Source organism: Bombus impatiens, unplaced genomic scaffold (assembly GCF_000188095.3).
Source record: "Bombus impatiens unplaced genomic scaffold, BIMP_2.2 scf_4015, whole genome shotgun sequence".
Classification (NCBI taxonomy): Eukaryota; Metazoa; Arthropoda; class Insecta; order Hymenoptera; family Apidae; genus Bombus; species Bombus impatiens.
Window position 1 is genome coordinate 78,635 of NT_180434.1, and position 25,687 is coordinate 104,321.

A 25,687-nucleotide genomic window follows, 5' to 3' on the forward strand; every position below is an offset into this window, starting at 1 on the left:
TGTATTTATTTACACTTCTTTTCGCTACCAGCGAGCGCAGGGGTAAGTTTCCGCTGTTCTCCATATAAATTCTTCCGGTTTCTCTCTATTGTTCGCGGTCAAACATATTTTAAATAAATTCCAGAGGCCATCAAAGATCTTTGCATAAATTTTTCTAAAGATAATAATTTTATGACTTAAAGTTAATTATTTGCCACAAGAGATTTTTAGGTTATATAAGATTATCATTCGATTCTTTGTGCATCCGTCAAGATTGAAATTGTTTGCTTTAAATTAGAAATACCGTCCTTGGAAATTTTCTTTATGGTCATATTTTTGATAGATGCAAAGTTGTGCAAAGCGGTTAGCAGGTAGGCAATAGAATTTTACGACGTGGAAATCGTTTCCAGATGTTGAGGATACAAGATGGTCTATTCGTAACAAGTGTAGTCCTAAAACTACTATGCTATCGCACGAAAATTCACAATAAAGTATGTACATATCTACCTAGTAACTGAATGTTGGAAACTTTCTCTTACTTGACTTAGTCTTGGTGTTAGAACCTCGATCTTTTATAGATAACTATCGTTTTAAAATATAGAATAAAGATTAATTTATAAGTACGCAGAAAATTTTTATGATTTTATATATTGTGTTCTTATGTACATGTAAGTGATGTAAGTGATGTATACGTTAAATAATGATCTAAAAAGACAAATTTGTAACGTAATTGTCTGTTTCTATATTTAATATTGTTTGGGAAATATCAACAAGTATTACTGAATGACATTATGTACGTATCAACGATATTGTTTTACGATGTAGTTTGGCATCAAATCAGTGTAAACAATGTAAGTGGATATATCGACTGTAGAAAAGTATGTACTTTGCAAAGAATGAACGATTTCTTTAATGTCCTTTACCATCTTTATCATTTCCATCACTACCGACTCTACTACCATAGGCAATTATTTATTAACATATAAATGTGGTAATTTAAATAGTTATGCTTTCTAGTATCTCTCTTAATTATAGGAAATATAAAAGGATTTCTATCTTTTTCCAAGTGGATAAAACACGATGTTTATTCTCACTTAGTCTGGTACTATCATATAGTATCAGAATATTATAATAGGGACTTTAATTTACTACATTGAACTAGTAATCTTATAGTAACAAATTGAGATGTTTGGTATGCAGTTATTTAATTATTTCCGTTAAAAACGCGGTAAAAATTAGTCATGGAAAGTGTTAGTTTTATACAATTGAAAATGTTGAAATAATAATAATAGTAATAGAAAGCTATTTTAATTGTTAAATTCATGAATTTTTAATACTATTTCTAACTAATATTTATTGTGTATATATTTACTTACTGAAATTTAGGTTATGTTATTAAACATGACTGAAAAGCAAAAGGTATTACTGTGTGGAGATGTAGAAGGACATTTTAAATTTTTATTCAACAAAATTGATGCTATCAATAAGAAAAGCGGACCTTTCGACTTTTTGTTATGCGTGGGAAATTTTTTTGGCGAAGACAACGCGGAGCTTGAAGACTATAAAAGTGGCATGAAAAGTATACCAGTTCCAACTTATATTATTGGCGCTAACGAGGAAGTTGATTTAGATAATTATCCAGATGTTGATGGTTGTGAAATTTGTCAAAATCTTACTTATCTTGGAAAACGTGGGTTATATACTGCTAGTTCTGGACTTAAAATAGCTTATATCAGCGGTACAGAAAATAACTCGTTGAAAACAAAACCTACTTGCTTCAATGAAAATGATGTAATGTCAATTAAGCAAGCTTGTTTAAAAGGTCAACCTAGTTTTCGTGGAATTGATATATTAATGACTTCACCCTGGCCTGCTTATATTACAAATTTAGATCCTAATAAACCAAACTTGAAATATCAGGGTTCAAAATTAATTGCATGGTTGACTGCCCAAGTAAAACCAAGATATCATGTATCAGCGTTAGAAGGCATATATTACGAAAGACCTCCATATAGGAATCAAAGTCTACAAGAAGGAAATACTGAAATTGCAACGAGATTTATAGCACTTGCTCCTGTAGTGAACAGTCAAAAAAGGAAATGGTTATACGCATTGAATCTGACTCCTGTTGACCGGACACGTTTATCCGAGCTAATTATGAAAACTACAGATGAAACAAATATTCCATATCCCAATTCGATGCTATTAAGTGAACCATCTCTACAAAAATCAGAACAACCAAAGCGTACACAATATTTTTATGATATGGAATCTCAAGAAACTACTAAAAGATCCAAATCTTACGGTGGCATTAATAAAAAAGTAAAACGAGAATTTGATCAAACAAAGTGCTGGTTTTGCTTATCCAGTCCTGAAGTTTCTAAGCATTTAGTAATATCAGTTGGGATAGAGGTATATGTTGCACTTGCTAGAGGTGGATTGGTTGAGAATCATCTCTTAATTCTACCAATAACGCATCACCAAAGTCTTTCTATTCTACCAAAAGAAGTAAAAGATGAAATTGAACAATATAAAGACGCTATAACCAATTATTATGCAACTTTGGACAAAGTACCTGTTTTCTTTGAACGTAACTTCAAAACATCTCATTGTCAATTACAAGCTGTACCTATTCATAAAAATCAAGCAGCAGCTCTGAAAGAAGCATTTGAGGTAAGCACTTTTATTATGATTGCTTAGATGTTGTAAAAATGTAGATATTATATGCTATGATTAGTAGATATTAATAATACTTTTGTTTTAGGAGATGGCACAATGTAATAATTTTAAAATATTGGAATTACCTCCACACACTGATTTACAGCAAATTGCACAACCAGGTGTTCTATATTTTTATGCAGAGTTGCCAGATAGACAAAAGTTATATCATAGGATAAAGAAAGACTTTCCACTTCAGTTTGGTAGGGAGGTATTAGCTTCAGACAGAATATTAGATCTTGATGATCGAGTTGATTGGAAAGATTGTCAATTGAGTCAAGAGGAAGAAATTGAGTTAGCAAAACGAATTAGAAGAGATTTTCAACCATTTGATTTGGATACTTAAAGATGTACAAAAGTTTAAGATATTAATACTATAGTAGGCATATATATATATATATATCTGTATATCATGGTTTCTGAAAAATATATAAAGATATTAATTTATTATCCTGTAAAAGTAATGAATAAAAATATTGTTATTAATTTACAATTTTATTCCTTATTATTATGTACATAATCTTTTGGAACTGCAGCTGGATCTAATCCACTTAGTTTCATTTGTAGAGCTATGTCAAATAGGTAATCATAACATTCCGTCCTAAATAGAGAAAGACATATAATAGATGAAAACAAAAAATATATTTAACGCATTAATAATATTAGTATTAAATTAATACACACATAGTTTTTGCTTGTTGCCATGTATCTCCCCAAACATAAACACCATGTCTTCTTACTAATACAGCACAAGTTTCTGGATAGGCAATGATAGCTTTTTCCAATTCATCTTTTAAGTCCTCTTCAAACGGAGTATTTTCTATTATGGGTACCACTAATTCTTCGTCGTAACGATATGCTTTTCCCAATTTTTGATTCCTTATGCCTACATTATATAATATCGATATATTTTCATAAATAAATGAAAGAGTATATACATATATATTATAATTACAAATACATGTAATAATATCATTATCATTTTATACCCTTTATCATCTCAAGATGGGTAACACGAAATTCTTTCCCAGGCCAATGTAATGTCACCATTACAGCAAATTTTGAATGGGTATGAATTACAGCTCCAGCATTTCTCCTTATATATGCACACATAAATAACGGAGTGCATTGAGATTTCTTCAACTTTTTCTCTACTGGTGGCAGTTCTAAATCATTTCCACTAATATCTTGTACAAACATTTCATCCGGACAAATGCGTTCTTTCTGAACACCGGATGGGGCAATATAAATTTTGTCTCTATAAATATAATTATTATTTTATATTAACATATTAATTTTAATATATAATATAAGAAGACAATATTATTTACTTGTGTTTAATAGATATTCCTCCACCAGTACCAGTTACCCATCCTAGATCATAAAATTGTTTACATAGTTCAGGAATTAAAATTCGTGGATGTTCCTGTAAAATAATAAAAGTATTAAACTTATACATATTGAAGTTATAATATCTATCTGAATAATTATTTTTAAAAAATAATTATTTTAAGTAGTACCTTGTCGTATTCGGTATAATCTGAGGACATCTTTAATTATTCTGAAAAATTTCGAACTACTGTGTTGTTTTCTACACACTCATAATCTTATCTATGTACTTTGATCCAGTGATCACGGTATGCGCACGTGCGTTAATGTGTGGGTAATAAACTTTTGATAGACCTTAAATTATTTTTTCCTAGATCTAGTTAGTCTTAGACCTAGTTACTTTGACTGCAGTATATATCTGTATAAATCATATTCATAGTACAAATACGATATAGTGCAAATCTTAATTAATGTTAAAATTATCAAGTGCACAGTTTCAGTACTAATATACCCACCTAAATACATGCATAATTCGTGATATAAGAATACAGCACACAACTAACTGCTATTTTTGAAAATTTCAGCGCTGATTAACTAAATTAATACTAAAGATGTAATGTCAAATCATGTTCATCGATTTCTTCAACTTTTTATTCTCAAGTTAGTCGCATAACCTATAAATGTGTCAAGTATCATGGCTTCATGGATCACAGTGACACCGCGGTAGTATTTAAATCTTTATTTCTTATTAAATCGGTTCATTGTAACTAATGAATTATCTTAAAAAAAAGAAAAATCTAAAATTTGCTGTGAGTGTCGTTTATCAAACATTTTGCTTTTTTTTGTTCGATAAACGACACTCACAGCAATTTTTAGATTCGTAGTATAGTAATCTCATATTTCAGTTATTTTATCTAAATCGGTATTATTTGTTTTAGGCTCGAACGAGGTTTAAAAATAGCAAATCAGGTAGACAACAGTAAATTCCGCTTACTAATTAATCGTATTTGTCAGACGCTTCAGTCTGCTATTGATACAAAAATATTCAGTGAAGAAGAAGAGGAAAAACTATTGGTTTCCTTGGATTTGAATAAGGATGATCTAAATTGCCTTTTAGATGCGATAATATTAATTTACAAACAAGCTACTTGCAATATTGTAAAACCACAATTGATGGAAAACACTTTGAAGGACACTTTTAATACGGATGATGAGAAAATTCAAATATTTTTAAATGCATGGATTACATATAGTAAAGGAATAATCGATCATTTTAGACAGATGTCTATATTTCCTGTTCAGGTATGTCACGATGATAATGACCATCGGTAGTACCTACATGGATGGATGTAGGAAATAAGAACATGCATTTTATACTAATTTATTCTGTTTTAGGTTAAAGACATTGATTGGTGTTTAAATATTCAAGCTGCATCTTCCTCTATTAAAAAAGACGCGCGGCCAATGTCATTATTGCAGTTGAATTTGACAGGAGAAGAGGAATCAAAATTAACAGTGGAATTCGATAAGAAAGAACTCATAGATCTGTATCATAATCTAGAGAAAATACAGTCACAATTGGATGCTTTTAAATAGTATTTAGTTACTACTACTGCTACTACACTCACACACACACATTATATATATATACATATATAGTTATTGTAAAAAAGGTATATATTATATAAAATATATTTTCTAACTTTTTAAGTTTATCATTATATCTTTATTTATTAATACATTTGTTTTACAAGCTAATTTTGATTTTACGATATACTTAGATTTGAAAAGAACAAATTTTACTCATTTTCGGAGATTTTCGTATTCTTTCGATTACTTCCTATATTTTCCAACATGCTCGTATAAATGTGGGCTTCTATTTGGAAGAACGCTATCGATATTTGTTACATTTTGATTTGGCTCAGAAATTTGTATATCTAATTTTGATGGATTTTCGATATACCGTTCGTTGTTAACCTGCGAAACCCGTTTCTTCCCCGACACAGCAACGGTTTCTAAAACCTTTGACGAGTTCCTTATAAATAAACGCGTTTTACAAACTACTAAAACAACTATAATAATCATTAGGAATAAAATCAGGGTCGTCAGAGCACCTACGATCCATCCCAACTTTTCATCTACAACATTGAATTGAAAACAAAATCATATCTATTTTTTTTTTTTTCAAAGTTTGATAGCATAACGAAATCTAATAATACTCACCGCCAAGACTATTTAATAGAACAACTGTTGCGCTTCCTATCTCTTCGTCAGTGTCTGGAACAGTAAATTTGCACATCCAATTCCCTAAATCTGAATGATCGGGTTTGAATTCCAAGGTACATACGCCTGTATGATAATCCATCTGTATATTGTGTCTAAAAAATCAAAGAAAAAAAGAGAGATACAATTTAGGAAGTTCTCAGCTTGGACAATGTTGAATTAAGAAGAAAAGTTACCTTTTCGTTTCACTGATATTCTGAAAAATATGAGTTTTCGGCGCGTGGATCCAGTGGCATTGGACTTTCGATAGCACAGTTTCTACTTTGCACGAAAGAGTGGTCATTTGATGGGGCACAGCCCACAATGCCACAGTCACTGGTTCTAAAAATCATCAATCTTTTCTGTAATCAGTACTTTGTTTCATCGATTCGTTTCTAGCCCAATCACCGAAAGCGTTGATGTCTCTCCTTCGGTAGTGCAGATTCTTCCAGGATCGAACATATATCAACGCGTGTGCATTAAATGTTCACACCGTGCACAAGCAAATTTCACGTGACATATTTTTTGTTAGGGTACAATATGTGAAAAATGTGTCGATGTGTCGAATATGTTCGTTGTGTAACGTGTGTTCACATATGGCAAAGACTATGATACTTAAAATGATTCATTAATGGTACACAATTTATTATACATGTATACATATATTTTCAAAAATATCATTCATTCGGATAGGACGTCTTAAGTTTATTTCGATGGTATATGTATAGCGTACATATGTTAGTATCAAAGGCGATGGGAATGAGAAAGACCGCAATGACGTTTTCGTATTATCATTTATTTAAAGAAATGGTTTACAATGCCGGAGAGACTGATACTCAAGCGCGCATGGAAACGTACGACGATCCACCGATCACATCCCGGTGTAGATTTCTGTATTGTTCACGTTGGCAACTTAACAGTAACTCAATGGCACACGAAGGTATTAATTAGCTTCGAACGAAAGCGTTCTACGTTTGATTATTGCACGCGATGTGTATCGTGTTCCCTATGGATATCCGGGACTCTTCGAACGACAACGTCGCAATTAGAATTCCTTCTTTAATATTGATATCATTTGCTGATATTATTTTTGTGCCTTTAGTAATTACAGTGATTCAAACGTAATAATTATCCTTTCGTAGTGACGGCCTGTCGACCGACGGCAACGACAATGCTACATTATTCGAAACGAAGGTGAACATCTCAAACGGGACGCTTAACAGTAAGAATTGTCTACTTAGAGTTAATTTTAGCATGTAATTGAATATAATGAGTATGTAGAAAGTGCGTATCGTAGTATTTCTAATAAAAAAAAAAACCTGTTTGATCGTGGAGTTTTCGTAATGTCATCGGTACGTTGACTTCTCGTTTAGCAACACGTTGGCCACGGTTCGGCTAACTTGATTCGTTAACGGCCCCGTGACGAGTCTAATCGTTATTAGCACACTGGAGTCTCTTAAACGACCTACTTCGCTTAACAAATAAATATTCGTAGCCTTAAACATTAAAATTTCTACGCGTAGTCTTTTTAAATAGTTACTAGCTAATGCGTCTCAGATCTAACGTTACGCGTGAGAACGAACGAAGAGCACGAACGCTTTTTCCCTGGTTACTCTCTTACAGCAGGGCAATTTGTGGAATTGTTCTGCTGTTCGTCAAAACGTCTCGAATTAATTAGCAACGCTTTGAAAAAACTTCCGAATCCATCGTTTTATCAAAGAAGTAAAAAAGAAAAAAAAAAAAAACAAAGGAAAATAAAAATGAAAAGAGAACAGAACAGGAGAGACAATCTCGAATCGATGGATCGTAAGTCGGCAAACTTCATTGGCGAGCGTTTGTTCAAAGCACTTTCCCTGACTTTCGACAATAAATAATACGAGAAATGACAATAAACGTAGCCAGAATGCTCGCGAAAAGGCTTACACACGCAATACGGTTTCGCGTACTTGCTAACGCGACTACTAACTATGCTAAATGCGAAATCATTTGAGCGTAGACCTGCCGTTGAGCATATAAATAAGAAAGGGTGAATGACATTGAGTGATAGATGTTATTTAACGAGTAAGGTGCGCTTCTTAAGCGTGCCATCGATGGGGATAAAAAGAAACATTACGCTTGAAATACAGTTTAGTGAGCACAGAGACATATTGCATGGTATGCTTGACAAATAAGATAGAGAATTTAATGGCGCGGATGAAATAATTGTTATTAATGGAACGATCTTGCTGGATATATTATTTAGCGTTCCTTTTAACGATACATGTGTCCTATAAGGAAACCGGACAGCATTATTAATCGCTCATTAATTGCCAGGCTTCGATTAGCCCCGAGGCATAACGATCTAATAAATCCTCGTGAAGATTTACCAAGGAATTGCGAGGGAAACAATAATGGATGCGACCGAAACAACGATAAATTAGGACGATCTAATGCTAATCGATGCAAATGCGATATGTGCGGTAACGGTACGCTAGGTAACGAGCAAGGAATCTTATTGTTCGTTGCAAACGTAACAGTGGATTCCTTACAAGAATCGAGGAAAGAAAATGCTAAATCGAATATGATAATCTCATTTAAATAAAAATTGCAGACCGAAGAAACGGATATACTTTTTTCTTTTTTATATGTCTACCTCTTTTACAATATATACGTGATTGATGACTAAATCATAAGTCATCAAGAGAAGTAGACATCATCTATGAGACTCGAAACATCGTACAGATTCCATCACCACCGCGATGCCTTCACCCACAACAGTCTTCGGAGAACTTAGACGCGATCAATTCCTCGTCTACGGTACTAAGATTGATGATCGATCGTTATTTTCGTTCTTTCTACGAATTCCTTTAATCGTGCCCGCGCGGCTTTCAATTGTATATTCTAAGACTTTGCGATACATAGTACAATAGTGCGATCGATTTTTCTCGATGCTTTGAAAGCTAGTCACTGTACCTTTTTTCTACGTGTTTTCCCAGTGACGATCTTCCAAACGATATCGATCAGAAATACTAATGTCCGTTACACGATACATCGTGTATACATTGCAGAGGATGAGTCACTTAATTAGAATATCCGGAAAAACGACTCCCGAATGCCGGAAAAATAACGTCGAAGTCCCCTTCCTTATCCATATTCGTTATTTTCATATATCTACATGTTTAAACAAAAACTGACTGCAAGAGGAATATCAAGTTTAGTTTCGTGCAATCTTTGTCTAACGCAACGAAGCAAAATGAGATGAATAATATGCAAAGATGATCATCAGTATACGGTCACAACGATCGTTAATATCGTGGTTTCATAAGAGATGAATCTCGGCGATGATCGTCATTGATTTTCTCCCGAGAAAGAACGTCATCATTCTTTGTATAAACAACAAAGAACCGACCTTTCTTGGCAATATATGCGACCTTTACGTCCACTCGTTTACAGCCTCGAAAAGCAAATTACACGATTGCCGAGGTGAAAAGTTTCGCTCGACGCCATTATCCGGAAACTCGATTATTTTTCTACAACTTCTTCGTATTTCAAGTTCGAGTTGATCGACTCATCCGTAATTTGCTAATATATACACAATATACGTTGATGCTGTACACTCCTGAGGATCTATGGCCGATCCACGACCACGCCTTGAAGTTGTTGCGAATATCGCGAGGCGACCAGAGATCCATGGATCTATGATCGATTGCTCTTTGTACACCCTCACCCGTGAAAGGAAAGGAATGTCGCGAATCCGTCTCAAGATTCTATGATACCTGGTTCCAGAAGACTCAGCTTGGCCGGAGGTGCATCCGTGTAGTTCTGTTTGCCACGTACCCTGGCGCCACAGGTCCACAATCCTTCCTGTTCCGCGAGTGCGTGCGTCAGCCTGACGCTGCAGTCCCTGGCCTCGCTTCCGGCCGCCGGAAATTGCTTTACCACTACCGTGGTATTCGAGTTTACCGGGGTCAGGGACCATCGACACTGTTCCACGGCCGACGAAGTCACACAATGCAGGAAGACGCTCCCTCCAGCTGATATTTGGATGTCTTGAGACAGCTCCGAGAACTTCACTTCGTCTGAAAATGAAATATAATGGTGATATTTTATTACACGGACCCCATAAACTTTGGTAAAATTCAATACAAATCCATAGAGATGCATTAGGCACGGAATTAGTACCGAGCTACGTAATATAAATATCGAGAATATGGTAATACGATGCAAAATATAACGTAATAAAAATGAAAAACGAGCGAACGATGGAAATGAAATGTCCAGGTAATAATTAGATTGCTGATAGATCTCTGTGTATTTATGGGGTATTTGCATATAATATGCAAAGTACAGTACCCCTTATCTAAAGTATAAATTTACATTAACATCTGTTGTTTAGTAGCAAGAAGGTTAAAACGATAGAAGGTGGAAGAAGTTATGGAAATGATAGAAGGTGGAAGCAAGAAGGACGTTGACGAAAATAAAAATACCTTGCTCGTATACGGTGAGCTTGACGAATGGCGAGGTCAGCATCGTGTTGAGGGAACTGATCGACACCTGACAAGCCCACTGACCCTGTTTTTCGGCGTATACTCGTGGCAACGTGAGCGAACAGTCTCTACCAAGGTCGCCATTGCTTGGGTATTCCTGAGCGACGATTTCTGGCTCGTTTCCGTGAAGTGATTTCCAGGTCCACGTACACTTTTCCACGCGGCTGCTCGTTACGCATTTCAACGTGGCCTCCGTACCAATCGGCACGGAAGTGTCCGACGGCATTTCAACGAAGTTGACTTTGGCTGGAACATCGATCGAGATAAATTGATCGATTAAATCTACGTTATGGTAGATAAACGCGCGAAGAAGTTTGTGCATTGCTTGTTAATTTTCGCGTTCGTTAATTTTCTAACAATATTGGTTTGCGAAAAATTATATATATTTCTAGGACTTGATTTTTTATATTTTACAGAGAACCAGGTGGTATTCATACCCGTAGGTAGGAGGCTAACAGTCGCAGGTGGCGCTTCGTGAAGAATTCCATGCGGTGACAGTCGAACGCCACACGTCCACAATCCTTCCTCCTCGTACAGGACGTTCTTGAATCTCACCGAACAATCATGATCCGCGTCTTTGTTGGGATTGAATTTCTTAACTAACAAAGGTGCCTGACTCGAGTTGGATGCCCTCCAGGACCATTCACATTGTACCACTGGCTTGTTCACCAGACATCTGAGGAGCACCGATTCACCAGGGGCTACTTGAATTCCTCTGGATAATTGTACGAATTCAACTGCGAAAGAAAATTAAAAAATAACGATTTATCGTTACGATATCGAAGAGAATCCTTTAAAGATATCGTTAGAAGATGATAAAAAGAATTCGGATCTCTTACCTTCGGAAATGAGAAATCGAATGGGATTCGACTGCGTGAACGAAGAATTCGGATCGATTCTGCCGCCACACGTCCAGTATCCTTCTTGCTCAGGTAGCACGTTCTTGAATTTAATACTACAATCGGTGCTGTCGTTGCCGAAAGCTGGAAATCGCTTCACCTCGAGGTTCCACGGCTGCGATTGGTTTAACTGCCTCCAGGACCATTGACATTCACGGACAGATGCTTTCATCTGGCACATTATTTGCGCCGAGGATCCTGCTGGTACTTCCACGACGTTATCGAGCTTCGCAAACACGATCAGAGGATCTGGACATTTATAAATATCAACATTCATCTTGCTGTTTCTTACTTTCTTCCTCTTTAATTATTTTCTAACGAATAAATTTTCAGATTCAGGAAATATAACGTAATTGGACGTCGAATTAGAAGGATAAGAAGAGACAATCAACATTCCATACTCTGGTGCTCATTAACGATGCTCAGCTTAGCAGGTTCCGTGCTGGTGAAAGGATCATTCGTGGAAGTTCTCGCGGCGCAGCTCCAGTATCCGGTCTGCTCGTGCTTCGTACTTGAGAATCTTACGGAACAGTCGTTGCTATTGTTCCCGAAGGCAGGAAATTGTCGTACCGGCAGCGGATTGGTAGTCGGCGTGGTTGTCGTCTGAATCACCGAGACCGTGGTGGCTATAAATTATAAGAGAACTTCGATAAATACACCGTACACGAGTGCCGTGGAAAATAACAGAGCTTTATCGAAAGTTTGACTCACGGGCGTTCGTCATAATCGAGACAAATAAAAAATTGTATTATCGATTGTTTTATTCGTAAAGACGAGATATACTTGGAATCGATCGAGCATAAATTTATTCTATCATACTTAAGAAGCTTCAACTTGAAGTATTCGCGACATTGTGATTAGAGTGCGGATTCTTATGCATTTATGCTAAATTTAAAGCTTGTAAAAATCCACAGAATCCGTATAATATATAAAAATATATAAAATATCGGAAGTGGAGTACTCGTCGTAATTTGTAGTACACGAAACAAATTATTCTATAGATTCCATCTCTTTGGTTTCCTTCATGAAAGTACGAAATTGCATAAAAATTCGCAAATGAATAAGAAAATTTCATGGATTTAATGGATTTGTCTTTTAATATGAAAATATATCTAAGGTAACTAACTGGTCGCTGGTGTTTCGCTGATATCCGGAAGTGGCAGGTGAACCGGTGGTAAAGGTTGCCAGGACCACTGGCACTCGGCCACAGGATTAGCGGTTCTGCATGCTAGAAGAACGGACGAGCCGAGTTCCGTTTCCGTGTGCTCCGGAACGTTCACGAATAGCACGGGACTCGGTGGCGCCTTCGTTCCTGGCAAGATATCGTCCATCGAGTGACCCTGAATTTCGGGATCCATAGAAATCGGGCCGATCGTGGTAGCATTGATCGTTGTAGCGTCATTAGACTCTTCTGGCACAGGTACGCCTATCGACAGATCGTCACGATGGAATTCGAGATTAAAAATGAAATTCCGAATTTTGCTAGACTTGTACGGTAACTTGGAGATGTTTAAAGTTCGTTCGGTAAGATCGTGGAAAAAGGAAAGTCGCATATTAAAATGGCTCGTTTGAACATTGCCTCATAGGTTACGTGTTCGAGAATTCCAGAAATATTTTAAATACCGCCACATGTATCGATAATGCGATCACGTTCCTTTGAATTACCAACTGATCTCGCATTCGAAAATTTCTCAAGATATCATCCAGTGGAAGAGTCGATAGAATAATATTATTACGGATTAATTAATCATTTTAGGTAGTGTTATCTGCAAGGTCTCGATAATGTCTGTTGTATTCTTTGCATTATTTAGAAAAACCGAGCCTAGAGGTTTTTATCGTTTAAAGTCGATGAACTTGTTCGATACTTGGTGGTTAAATTTTTGCCAGTTTTGAGAAACCAGAAAAATCGAACAGGCTCCGTGTTCCAACGAAGTGTTCACATCGTGATCCAAAGGAACTCGGTTGAACATATATATATATATATATGTAGGACACATCGGGCAGGAAGCTACGACAGTCACGTAGACAATCGCCTTGCGTCGCGCGTCTGTCGCCATGTGCAAATAGAACCAGGGACGGATCGATAATAAAATATTTGTTAAAAAAGGGAACCACGAAGAATTAGCGTCGTAAAACTCGGCTCGATACACTGTGTCCAGAATACGAAATCGACCGTTCTGTAACACAAGTCTTACAATCTCATTGGCAATCAAATCGAATTTCGATAATTCCTTCTTTCCCATTTCTACCACTTTCTTTTCGATTTTCACTGGAAGTTTCACTTCCACGCATCGATCTTATCTTCCTAGTTATCACAGTATCGTTAGGATCTTCTAATTAACGAGCGAACTCTCATTAAAAAGTTGCCTCGACAGCAGAATCGCACACGTAAAAACTCGATAGAACCATCTCGAAATAGCCCGTATCGTTAATTGTATCGAAAGTCGGCCGTTTTTGTTCGGCGAACGATCACGGTCAAATTTCTCTGAATGAAAGAGCCACCGTGTGCACCGTTCCACACTTTCTACGTGGCCACGGTATGTAATACGCGTCCGTGCCGAACTTGGTCCTTGGTATTGTCTCGTTACGTTCGCCATGTGGCGAAGCTCGTCCTCAAGACGAGCAAAGCTGGTCGCTGACACTGGAAGGTCGTTTCCCACTTTACATTGACATACTCATGGCTGGTAACTGGTAATATAATTTCACTGCATTCAAGGTGTATAAACTTTGGAATTTATAGTAGACACGTAGAGTAGTCGTGTTGATTATATCGTTGATGACGACGATGGTTCCAGTGGTTTACATACATACACAGTGTACGCATTTTAATAGCTACTAATCCGCACTCCTTGATCCAAAAGTTTCTATCTACCAGTAGAAAATTGGAGAATTTTTATCATTTACTTTCTTTTTCTTTGTAGCATCGTTGTTTCTCTTCGTTCGATTAAAAATATTTAGCCATTGTTCTGTAACAGCCTGCGCGATATAATTTTACACAGGAGGCAAAAAGATACGTCAAATATTTTAACGTAATATCTTGAACGAAAAGAGGACGGTATCGTGCAGCGTATTTACAAAGAGTTTATAAATAATTAACGAAAACTCGACGGAATCAGATTGCTTCGGAAACGTAGAAAATATTCTACGTATAGATATTGCTTAATGTTAATAGTAATATCTATCGCAGGGATATTAGAGCTGTAATTTGTAATTAGAGATATACGCGGAATGTTAGACGGTAGTAAACGGAATATCTGAGATTTTCGTTGAAGAACTTTCTCTCGAAATAACAGTGATTTTCATACAATATGTTTATTAAGCCATCGCTTCCTCGTTTCTTTCAAGTATTTAGCACTATTTTATGCGTTTTAAATTATTATTCGAAACTGTGACGTGGCTAATCCGCATCCTTCGTCATTTGACTTTGCTGCAGTGGACTGTGGGAATTGTTACATAAGGTGGTATAGCGTGTGTAGGTGTTACCATCTGATATAATCATATATAAAAACCAACGATAATACTCCAACATAGTTAAATCCAACATAGTTCGTTTCGAACAACTTCGTCAATTACTTATTTAATTCGTTGAACGACTTTGTAAGTCTGTCGTTGGACGGAACAGAGAAATTTGATTATCGTGAATCGTTTTAGCAGACACATTCGTCAAGGATATGAGAAAACTGAATAAACTTTGAAAGGAAAGAGCGAAGAAGAAAAGAAAGAACGGACACGATCGTGCAGCATCTAAGTCACGCCGTATTCATTCAGCCAGTCCAAGGCCACCGTTTACTTTCTTCGTACTTTCTTACTTTCTTCATCGCGTCCTTGGTATTCCGCCACGTAATTTTCGACCGTTGCCCGCCGCGATTCATCGAGGTCCCTTTAATTTTAAATACATTAACAAACAAAATATTCTCCACATCACCTACACCGTCAAATATCAACGCATTTGGTTACACTTATTGGAAAACTCTAACAATTTTCACTCGCATTTGGTATTTTATGTCGTAAAGAACATACGGAAGGTTTTAAGAATCTCAATTTAATCGAGCATTTCAGTCACGTCTTACGAATATCATCTGGTTAGTTTCATATTTAATCAAGTTATAGCTTTATACTTTACGACGATAAGTTTTCGCGCGTCGAAAGAATATATAACGAATTTCTCGTAATAACGAACGCAAAATACCGTTCTGTAACTTACATCGCCATGATTCTTGGCCAATTAAACGACGCTAATGAAATAACAGACTTGTAATAAAATAAGCAGAAAATTACGCGTTGAGATACATTAAATATAAATGGGTATCCTGATATTTATGGTCAGCAGTGAACGTAACGTTCCTTCCATTAATATCATTCGCCAGTTTTACCATACGATACGACCGTTTTGTAGATCGATTAATGATTTAACGGCCGATTAGCCGCGACTGATAACCTTGCCGATTAAAACATCGGCATTTCGAGATTTCGTGCTGGCCCAGGTACGCGTCCCGGATGTATCTTCGCAGGTCTCGCCGTGACTAATTCCACAACAATGGAATCCCATCCCAAGATTATCGACCGTAAGACAAGGCCAGCCGTTTCTTGTGGCGAGGAGTGGCCGCGAGAGAAGCGAACAACGGAGAAAAACGAGGATTCGACCAAGTCGAAGAGGATATCGTTCCGTAATTAAGAACGAGCCGATGGACGCGCAACCACGGTCGTCAACCTTACATCGATGTCTCCGGGAGGACAATTAGAGACACCGGTCGATTTCTTTTCCCACGTAGACGACGTTGTGAAACTCAAAATACGTCCGCTGGGCGTTGCCTTTTTGCAGGATCTACATCGCCATAACCATAGAAATTTCGTTCGTTCACTAAGATATAATACCAAGAGTAATGAAAATATAAATGAGAGAACGAAGATGGTGTGGAAGGGCTGGCGATCGAACGATGAGTCAGAAGGATTGAATTTTGGAAAGTATTTTAGAAAATACTAGTTATATTTATGGTAGACTGGTATGCCAGCAACGTTCTTCAAGAACGTATATTTTAAGAGAATGCAAAAGTTTGACTTGCTGGAATGTTTGGTTAGTATTTTTCGTCAATATGTACCTACTTACGAACGAGAAAAATGTATATTTGCGCCGGGATTTCAAGAAACTATTCTTCGAGGAACGCGTGTAGATAATCGTTCGGTGTAATTTAAAATGGTCCCGGCAAACTTCCAAACGATTATCAACTTTTGACGCGCATACTTTTCAAACGAACTACTTGTTTCTTAACTGTGAAATTGCCATGTAATTACCCTCTGCGAAAATGAACATATGTATTCACGATCAATTTCTTTAACATTGTTAACCTATATCTCATGCTTTCTGCTCGTATACCGATTTCTGTCACATATAGGGCATGCAAATATTATACGGTAGAACTTTGATTATCGCTATTGCAATCACGACGCACAACGAGTGGATATCGACTATTTCAAAGTATTCTAAGATCGATATTATAAAGATTAATAGCTTTTAAACGAAAACGAGACACTCCTTTTCAGTTTCTACTGTTGCTCATCGATTTTTCTTAGAAGGAATCGCAATTGAATCTTTCGTTAATCGAAGTTCCAATTACTGCGTTAATCGGTATTATTATAATCGAAATTCTATCGATCTCTGCCGAGTTTTCCTCGTTACTAACCGAAACCACTCGTGGTTCTATTTTTTCCCCGAAGAATCTTCTTTTTATAAATTATCAAAATCGGAAAATACGTGTTTGCGATTACAGAAGCGTAATTGACGCAAAACTGGCTAGTTGTCAGCGGAACCGAGTGATTTTGCTCTTTCAGAAAGCTCGCAACGTGTCTTATCAGCACGCGTAATTCAACGCACAAGATGAAACGACGTAGTTATACGCTATCACGGTCGTAAAGAGTGGAAAAAGAACGGCTCTAAACTATTCCTGTATTCCTTTCACGTTCCTTCTTTTAGCCGGCTAACGAGCACCAGTGACGTCAGTTTCATTTTCAAGAAACCTTTTCCATTCCCGATGACTTTGAACCGGGATGACGAGGAAGAAATGCTGTTCGAGGAAACGATTGCCATAGCCAGGTTTCCCAGAAAGGTTTCGACCGCGTTCCCAAATCGATGACAACAGGATCGAAGGAGAAAGCTTCTCGACAGTTGCCGAGATAAAAATTGCACGAAAGTTTGTTTCAAAGAAGGATGATTTTAATGATAAACGAGGATGCTTCTGTTCGTTCGACGAATCTTCCCGAGTTTCCTCGTGCTGTAGAGCTGTACGTTAATGCGATGGGATCTCGATTAACCGCGGCTTAATCGACGCCGAGGCAGACCGGTTAAATCGAGACTCGCGGCTATCGAGTTACTTTAATCTATTTTATGTATGCCTCTTTTCGCGTATCGTTTATGCATTGTACAGAGATTATACGTGAAGTTTCTCTGAAAAGTTCAAAGCTCTGTTGCTGATTATATTAAATCTTCGTTATTTCCTTGTCCAAATGAGACGATTCGCAAACGAAGATGGATGATTTCTAAGCGAACAAGGAATTAATCGAAGTGGGTCAAGAAAATACGATAAATCTTCGTTGACTGAAGTTACTTCTTATAGAAGTAAACTCGTGTTTTCTGTAAATCGTTCCTTTTAATCGATTCTATCTATTGTTCGGATCTCGGGATGATGTCTCTTGAGAAATATTACAAAATCAGCACAAGCAGTGCATGTGTTCGATCGATCTATCGAGGTATGTAACTCGAGATATGAGAACGATCGACGATCGTTTATTTCATTGCGATCGGAGCGTTGTCCTTGGCCAGGATTAACCCCGCAATTTATCGAACCTCGTTTCCGTTTCTTCATACGACGCAGTAGTTGGTCACGGTGGTACCAAAAGAAAAATGTTGGTCCCGTAACGAACTCCTTTGGTTCTGCTGTTTCAAGAAGCTGAGCAAACGAAACGTGAAAGTACGAGTCGATAAAAATTTCGTTACCAATTGGTAACGCTGTTTTCGCGGTGCTCGAGATTTCTACATCTTCGATGAAGCCACGTCTCACGGTAAGGAAGGAAAGGAAGAAGGAAAAGTATATAGAACTCTTTAAAGAGCCCAAGGAGCATCTTGCACGCTACAAAAATTAGAGATTGGGAATTAGAGATTGGGAAGGTTCGATCGTCGCTCTTTTGACACCTTCGGATGGTTACAGTGCGCGAAACAACGAGTTGCTGGATATTGCTGCGAGCCGCAGCTGCTAAGAATTATCGCAAATTGTAGTCTTTAGGAAAATATCAAAAAATATGAAAACGGTATTCGTTGAGGCAATGTTACAGGAATTGAAAAATCGAAAATACTAAGAAGAATTGAATTCATGATACAACTGGATTAACATTAATCACATTGTTCGACGTTTAAGAAACCAATACGTAAATCGTATTACGCGATGAGAGAAAATGAAGATCGTCGAATAGATGGAAATAGACGAGCGTTACGTAAAATCGGAGGAAAGAAGATAGTTAGACGAGAGCGAAACGAACGTGTCCATGGAACGCATAAAATTCAGTGGTGTGGATCGTAACGCAGGATCGTACGATAGTTCCCATGCAGGTTCCTACCCTTCCCCACGTGTTTGCATTCCAGAGCGATGTTTCACTAAATGCACGCATTGCATCGAGTTTAACCACCCTCCGCAGAAGAACCAGTTCTTTCGGCTCGTGAGCACGCCGCTCCCTGGCCATGCCGCGAATGCTTTACGAGAACGCGTGTGCAGAGAAAAACGATCGGTAAAAAAATCACCACTGAAATTCCGGGATATCGAATTTTATTAATATCTCACGATCGATATCACGGGCGCAATAATTGACAATCATTTGTACTCGTAAAAATGTTTCACCTTATCGTACTGTTACGCGTTACACGTTTTCGTTTTATATTTTCCATATTTTGAATATCTTTGATATTTTTGGTATTTTCCGCTTTCGTTATTTACATTCTCCATCATATTTATTTTCTTTTTAAAAGTTTGATACGCGGTCGATTTCATCGTTGCATCGAATACATTATCATTAATTGTTAAGTGTTTTTACGTGACTCGATAATTATACGAAGAGTACATATTTCTGACGAGCAAACTAACGAATTCCTTTTTCTTCGGATGATTCACGGTGCATGGTCCAAGATCGTCTCGAATTCTTCACGCTCGATCGCTTCGATTCGTATCGCTACCAGCAACGAACCGTAGTCGAGATGTAAACGTCTTCACGGCAACTTGGTAACTGTGTTATTGGAAATTTCAATCCCACTCACTTCGATTCCTTCTTACCTCATATGTAACGTTTCCCTGTAATTCTGTCATCGTTCTGTCGTAACGTTCTAACCAACAATCTCTTATAAAACAATACACGATGAAAAGAATTCACGCGTTTGTACAAAAATAAACTGGTTGCATACATTTGTACGCTAATCTCTCTCTCTTAATAAACATGTACGATCGACATGAATGAATACCTGGCACAACAATTGTTCTACAAATTGATTCAAGTTCACATACTAGAGCGACTTCCATAAGTCAGGGAACAGGGTCAACTATGACGTACATTATACTGCCCAAGAATAATTAGAAGATCCTCTATCCAAATTAAGTAACCAACGTTTAAGAACCACCTCATACTACACTGATAACCAAATAAAAAGCTTCGCACAGCGTATATACTTCATTCAGATATTTCATTCACTTTTGCAATACCATTTGCAATCTCTTCCCAATATTAGCGTTCACTATAATACGCAAGATATCCCACGTAGATAAATGGAGTCGTAACTTCAAAGTAACAAAAGTTAGAAAAAAATTAAACGCTCGTGGGTGGTGTATGATCGTTTAATAATTTCAAAGTCATTTCTACTCTTTAAAAGTCAACTATATATACTTTTATACGTCGATATTACTAGTGTTTTCTTTATTCACTACACGGAAATACTAAGGTGCTTATAGTTGAGAATATTTGCTTTAAAGGATGCGTTAGCTTTAATTGTATCGCATTGAATTTATGAAAAATAAGCAAAACGAACGTATGTGTATTTTGCGTTCTTATAGTCGGCCTTATAATCTGAAGTTACAATTTGATTGAAACATTTTGCAGAATTCAATAGCGCTGTCCCGACTTTAAGTATTCAATCCTGGAATCCTTTCAAAAATGGAAAATCGTCTCGTGTGGACATAGTCGATTACAATTACTTTCCTAATCCCGCTGAAATCATCCAATGCGGCTCGCAACAGCTGCAAGAGCGGACGATTTCCAGCGGTGCGCGATGAGATGATCAGCGTCTCGCTCTGATTACGCGGGTAAGTGAGCGCGCTCGTTCGAGATCGCGATGATTTCGCCTGAGTTTCGCGACAGGCGAAAATCGTTCGACGCTTGTTATTCCAATGGGACACGCGATGCGCTCTACGAAAGTGAATCGAACCTGTTAACACAGATTTTCGCGTGGCTCGGACAGCTGCGTGGCGCACGTGCCTCGTTTTTAATGAAACGGAATCGTCGCGAGCGCCACGAATGTGGAAAGAGAAACGGGCATCCCGAAACGCGGCAACGGAGAATCACCTTGAGAGCTGGTTTCACTGCCAAGGTGGCAGTGCTCAAGAAACGGTTTCCACGCAGTTTTGGTCAGTTCTTTCTTTCTGGGATATCGAATGCGAGAATTGTGGTCGACGTTTTGTTCGGTCGAGGGATTTCGGGTAATTTAGGCTGCGTGTCAGAATGAATGCATTTGCAAGCGAGATGGTCTGTGGTGTGGAAAATATTTCCTTTCAGATCTTATTGTTAGTCATTGTTCGGTATAGAATAGGACTCTGGTTTGTTCGAGCTTCGTTCGTTGGAATAAAATTTGTTTCTTGAGTAAATGAACTGCCGCCAGATTGAATCCACTTGCCTAAACCCGACCTCTGTTATATGAATTTACTCGAATATCGTATAATTAACTATATTATAGGATTGTTCGAACGAGAAATCTCAGATAGTGGAGAGAATCAATGAATTCGAGGATGAGGACGAGGCATTATCGCGAACTTATTGTTTCTGCGACTTGAAATATATCCATTCGAGTTTCTACTCTAGTTAGTACAGTCATTTGACTCTAAGTCACTTGAATTCAAGTAATATGACCACTTTACGCGAGCTTTCAAATACCGTGAAAGCGGATCACATGAAAACGTTACGATGCTGCCAGAAGATTCTTAATGATTCAAACGGAAATGGAGAGACAAGTTGGAATAAAAATATATGTGAATCGAATGAAATTCGACAGTTGGATCGATAATAAAATATTACGCGTCATCGACAGTAAGTATTTATGCCCTCGCGTTGGTCATTTCGAATGCAACCTCTGTGATGGCACTTAAAGGTTACGAGGCCCTTGTCAAGGTTGAGGCCTTTGAAGTCGTAAAAAATAATGGCTCCTAGCATATTAATTCGTTCATGTCGGCCAATCGATATTATTACGCTATCCGTAATATCGATTCACGATAAATTCTTATTGTCACATGACAGATCGTAATTCATTGTAGCTAGATTGTTAATTCGCAGACATCGATAATTTACAGACTTTCTCGGTAGAAAATTGTCGCGCAAATTTTTATTCACCTGTAAGCCAGCCAACGATGAATACGCACGAAACTATTTAATCTTATACAAACATTTGCGTCACGCGATCTGTTTTTAAAACTATCATTACGCCGAAGTAAAACGCGTATTATTTATATATAGATAGAATGATCGCTAATAAGACTCAACGATGTTTCAGTAACAAAGTTTAGATTCGTAGAAAATTAATCTTTCAGAAGACAGTATTTATTCGATTTATCTTGGTAGAATAAATAATTACGCGTATAATTTATCGAAATTTCTCTAAAATTCAATTTCTTGAATTTAAATTTCAACAAATAAATTTATTCCTCTCTTCTGTCAGAAACGAACGATTTATGTTATATCCCGATTACGATAACTTCAACGTTAACGCATTGTCGACGATATTCTGTAAAATAAATTTTATCCAAATTTCCGCATTTTTTTGCAACACAAATCACGTCGAATAAAATGGAAGACGTTGACTCACGTCTCCCATTCTCAACGTTTACGAAAGTAGAAACGTCGAACCACGTCTCTCGTCAAGAATTTGTTAACAACGATTCACGATGACAATAGGAACATAAATAGAAACGGAATCTTGATCGGTACTCACCATTGCACGTAATGATCAAGCACAGCAGGACCAGCCAGATTGTCATTTTGGAGAACACGGAGGACGTCATCTCCGGCACCGCATTTATCACCGTGCGTCCTTGAAGGAGGATCGAAGCCCCGTGTTTCGCAGGAGCGATCGAGCGCGTCGTTATACACGTGTACTGTCGTCGAAGAGTATGGTCGCGTGCGATTTGTACCCGCACGACGATGACGCATGTAAAACCCCCTCCGTGTCACCGTTTTACGACCGTGTAAACCACTCTTCCGACGTAACAACGTCTTCGACTTCTACCCTACGCTTCTATCTTCTGCTCGATAAATCGTTCCTCCACCTTCCTTCAAATCGAACGAGATCTCGAGTTCTCGTAATTTGATTTCTTGCCGCTCTTCGACACTGACCGCCTAGATTTTCACGATTCAGCGATCTGCCACTAGAAGTCTTGCTTTCGTTCTCTCCTTAATCCTGTTGTCCTTCTCTAGATCGAAGAACGAAGGATTCTATTAACGTTGGAAAAATCGAAGATCAAAGAACTAAGGATCGACGTAGGAAAGGATGGAAGTTCGAACGAGGAAGTACTCTAACATTGGAAAAGATGGAAGAACGAAGGATTCCATCGACGTTGGAAAAGGGGATTCCTGGTAGGAACGCGGTCCAGGAAGAATCGATAGAGATCGCGTCGATAACCGGAAGGATGGCCGTTTGTACTCGTGAAAAGTACTTGACCTTCGTGGATCGCATGGAAGGAAACGGCGCCGAGAGCACTGGAGAAACCGGTGTAACTCGAGGTAGCTAGGAAATTTTTGTCGGGCTAACTGGCTGCTGAGGTTGGCTCGCTAATTTATGACGTAGTTCCGTTATTGCAACGTGACGTTGATTCGTACGCAGAAACCTCCAGCTGACCCCGAGATAACCGTGATTTATTGTTCCTAACGATTCGTGAATGGAAACGAACGTGACGTCGATACGACCATCTTTTACGCGGATCGTAAATCGTCCAGTCGAACTGTCGATCGTGCGACACGTTTCCCGAGGCTCGCAGTGGCTCTTTAACGAGTCTCTTTTTCCTTTTTTTCCTTTCGAAACGTATCGGTAAAATAATAGGAAATTAAATGTCGCAGCAATAATTTAAAATCGTGTCGTTATTGGTTGGATACGTTCTTAGAGTTTTCTCTTTCGAGGAATTATCTTGTGGTTACAGCTGGAAGAACGTTTCTATAAATAACGTACGTGCAATGTCGATTATTATTAGTGAAAATAATAACACACGAGATAATTGGCGTTGATCGGTTGAACTCTACCACGTGTATGATTTATGAAGGCAGGATGGTTTCAGAAGCATCGAAAAATTGCGTTGCAATGTACGATATATCGTAGAAAAACCGAGCGTGTTCAAAAAACTAGAACGACTGGAACGCTGCTCGCGGCGATCGTTTTAGATATCCAGCAACGTTGACTCATGTCTTAGACGAGGCAGGAATAAAAAACAACGTCTGAGTGTCGATCAATGAACGTCTACGATCGACGATCTATGCCAGGTCGAGAACGAGGTGAACGAACAGAGCGTTTCAAACTATTTATATCATAATCGTGTCGCGAAACCGAGAAAAATGGGTTCGTCGAAAAAGAGCGTTACTTTTCCTTGGAAAATCGAACGGCGATGATTCACGATCATTGTAAACGATGTTGAAATTTATAAATTAATCATACGCACGTCACTAGAAAGAAAAATCGTAGTAGTTGAAAAGAGATGGAGAATTGCACGCGGCTTAGTGCCTCGACCGATTACGCTTCCAATAAGTCAAAGTTACTCGAGCATGAAGTAACGCCGCGTCGTCGAGCATGTGTCGCGGCAATTACCATATAATGGGGCACAGGGAATCGCGAAATAATCGGCCCCCGCTGAAAATAAGGATTTAAGAAAGCGGCCAGGCCAGCCTAGCGATCGAGCGAGCGAACGAGCGAGCGCACCCGTATTTCCTTGAACTTTCCGCGAACGCGAGTAACGGAATCGGTCGGGTGATTCACCGAGCCTACGAAAATATCGAAACTCCGCCCGGAGCGAAACAACGAAAATTACGAGACGGCGGAACGAATTCGTCGCGATTTCCCGCGGGCCGCTTGTTGGCGCGCTCCTGATCACGCATCGTGTTCAGAAGCATCCTACGCAAATAGAAAGGCAAAAAGTCGGCGAATATTTCGAAAGTCAGACGAAAGAGCGTGTTCGTGTCGCGAATATATCGCTTTCCCTCCGAATTGTTCGGATTTCACACGAAAGAATCACACGAGATACACGCACTCTCTGATCGATCTCGATCGAGATCTTCCGTTTTGTCACTACGTTTCTCCCTTGCTCTCGTTCGAGGTTCACCAGTAGCGCGCCACCAATCCTTCTCGTACACCAAATTCACACGGGATCTACTCACTGTCACTCGATGGATACCCCTTCTTCCGAGAGAGTACCCTCACTGTGCCCGAATCACTCGTTCAAGAGTCCTCGACGTGGACGCACGGGTGAAACGCGTGTGGGGACCGGTCGATCGGTTCGCTCCAGACCTTCCCAATTCCGATCGCGCCACAGACAGTCTATATAGTCGCGTGCGTTTGTGTGCGTGCGGATAAGAGAAAGAAGGAGAAAGAGAAATAGAATTCCGATCGTTCTCGTCCAGTCTGCTTCGTGGCACCTGTGTGACTCACTATCCCGCGAAACGCTCGTACGTATTATCCTTGGCGCGAGTCGCGAT

At 38.3% G+C, this 25,687-nt stretch overlaps 4 protein-coding genes across 5 annotated transcripts; 2 read left to right on the forward strand and 2 right to left on the reverse strand.

Annotated features, from left to right (window-relative positions):
• Positions 1 to 1,039: 1,039 nt before the first annotated feature.
• On the forward strand, positions 1,040 to 3,187 carry LOC100742883 (CWF19-like protein 1). The gene is made up of 2 exons (XM_003494822.4): positions 1,040 to 2,652; positions 2,744 to 3,187. The coding sequence occupies exons 1-2, from the start codon at positions 1,369 to 1,371 to the stop codon at positions 3,041 to 3,043; spliced, it is 1,584 nt and encodes a 527-aa protein (XP_003494870.1). The 5' UTR covers positions 1,040 to 1,368; the 3' UTR covers positions 3,044 to 3,187.
• Positions 3,174 to 4,395, reverse strand: LOC100743691 (probable methylthioribulose-1-phosphate dehydratase). Its single transcript, XM_003494829.4, has 5 exons — positions 4,218 to 4,395; positions 4,029 to 4,123; positions 3,687 to 3,955; positions 3,382 to 3,583; positions 3,174 to 3,298 (listed from the first exon to the last, which is right to left on the reverse strand). The coding sequence occupies exons 1-5, from the start codon at positions 4,245 to 4,247 to the stop codon at positions 3,193 to 3,195; spliced, it is 702 nt and encodes a 233-aa protein (XP_003494877.1). The 5' UTR covers positions 4,248 to 4,395; the 3' UTR covers positions 3,174 to 3,192.
• On the forward strand, positions 4,273 to 5,733 carry LOC100743000 (COMM domain-containing protein 10). Of its 2 annotated transcripts, none has more exons than XM_033324567.1 (4): positions 4,273 to 4,356; positions 4,611 to 4,749; positions 4,965 to 5,328; positions 5,422 to 5,733. In XM_033324567.1, the coding sequence occupies exons 2-4, from the start codon at positions 4,721 to 4,723 to the stop codon at positions 5,620 to 5,622; spliced, it is 594 nt and encodes a 197-aa protein (XP_033180458.1). In that variant the 5' UTR covers positions 4,273 to 4,356; positions 4,611 to 4,720; the 3' UTR covers positions 5,623 to 5,733. The 2 variants fall into 2 exon arrangements, with proteins under 2 accessions (XP_033180458.1, XP_003494871.1); XM_003494823.4 differs by having other exon boundaries at positions 4,274 to 4,360.
• A 51-nt stretch (positions 5,734 to 5,784) lies between these two features.
• LOC100743122 lies at positions 5,785 to 25,681 on the reverse strand. Its single transcript, XM_003494824.4, has 11 exons — positions 25,370 to 25,681; positions 22,944 to 23,421; positions 12,840 to 13,139; positions 12,115 to 12,339; positions 11,654 to 11,962; positions 11,252 to 11,551; positions 10,755 to 11,060; positions 10,044 to 10,346; positions 6,486 to 6,630; positions 6,250 to 6,404; positions 5,785 to 6,164 (listed from the first exon to the last, which is right to left on the reverse strand). Exons 2-11 carry the CDS (start codon positions 23,011 to 23,013, stop codon positions 5,860 to 5,862), a joined length of 2,418 nt encoding a protein of 805 aa, XP_003494872.1. The 5' UTR covers positions 23,014 to 23,421; positions 25,370 to 25,681; the 3' UTR covers positions 5,785 to 5,859.
• Between the last annotated feature and the right edge of the window lie 6 nt (positions 25,682 to 25,687).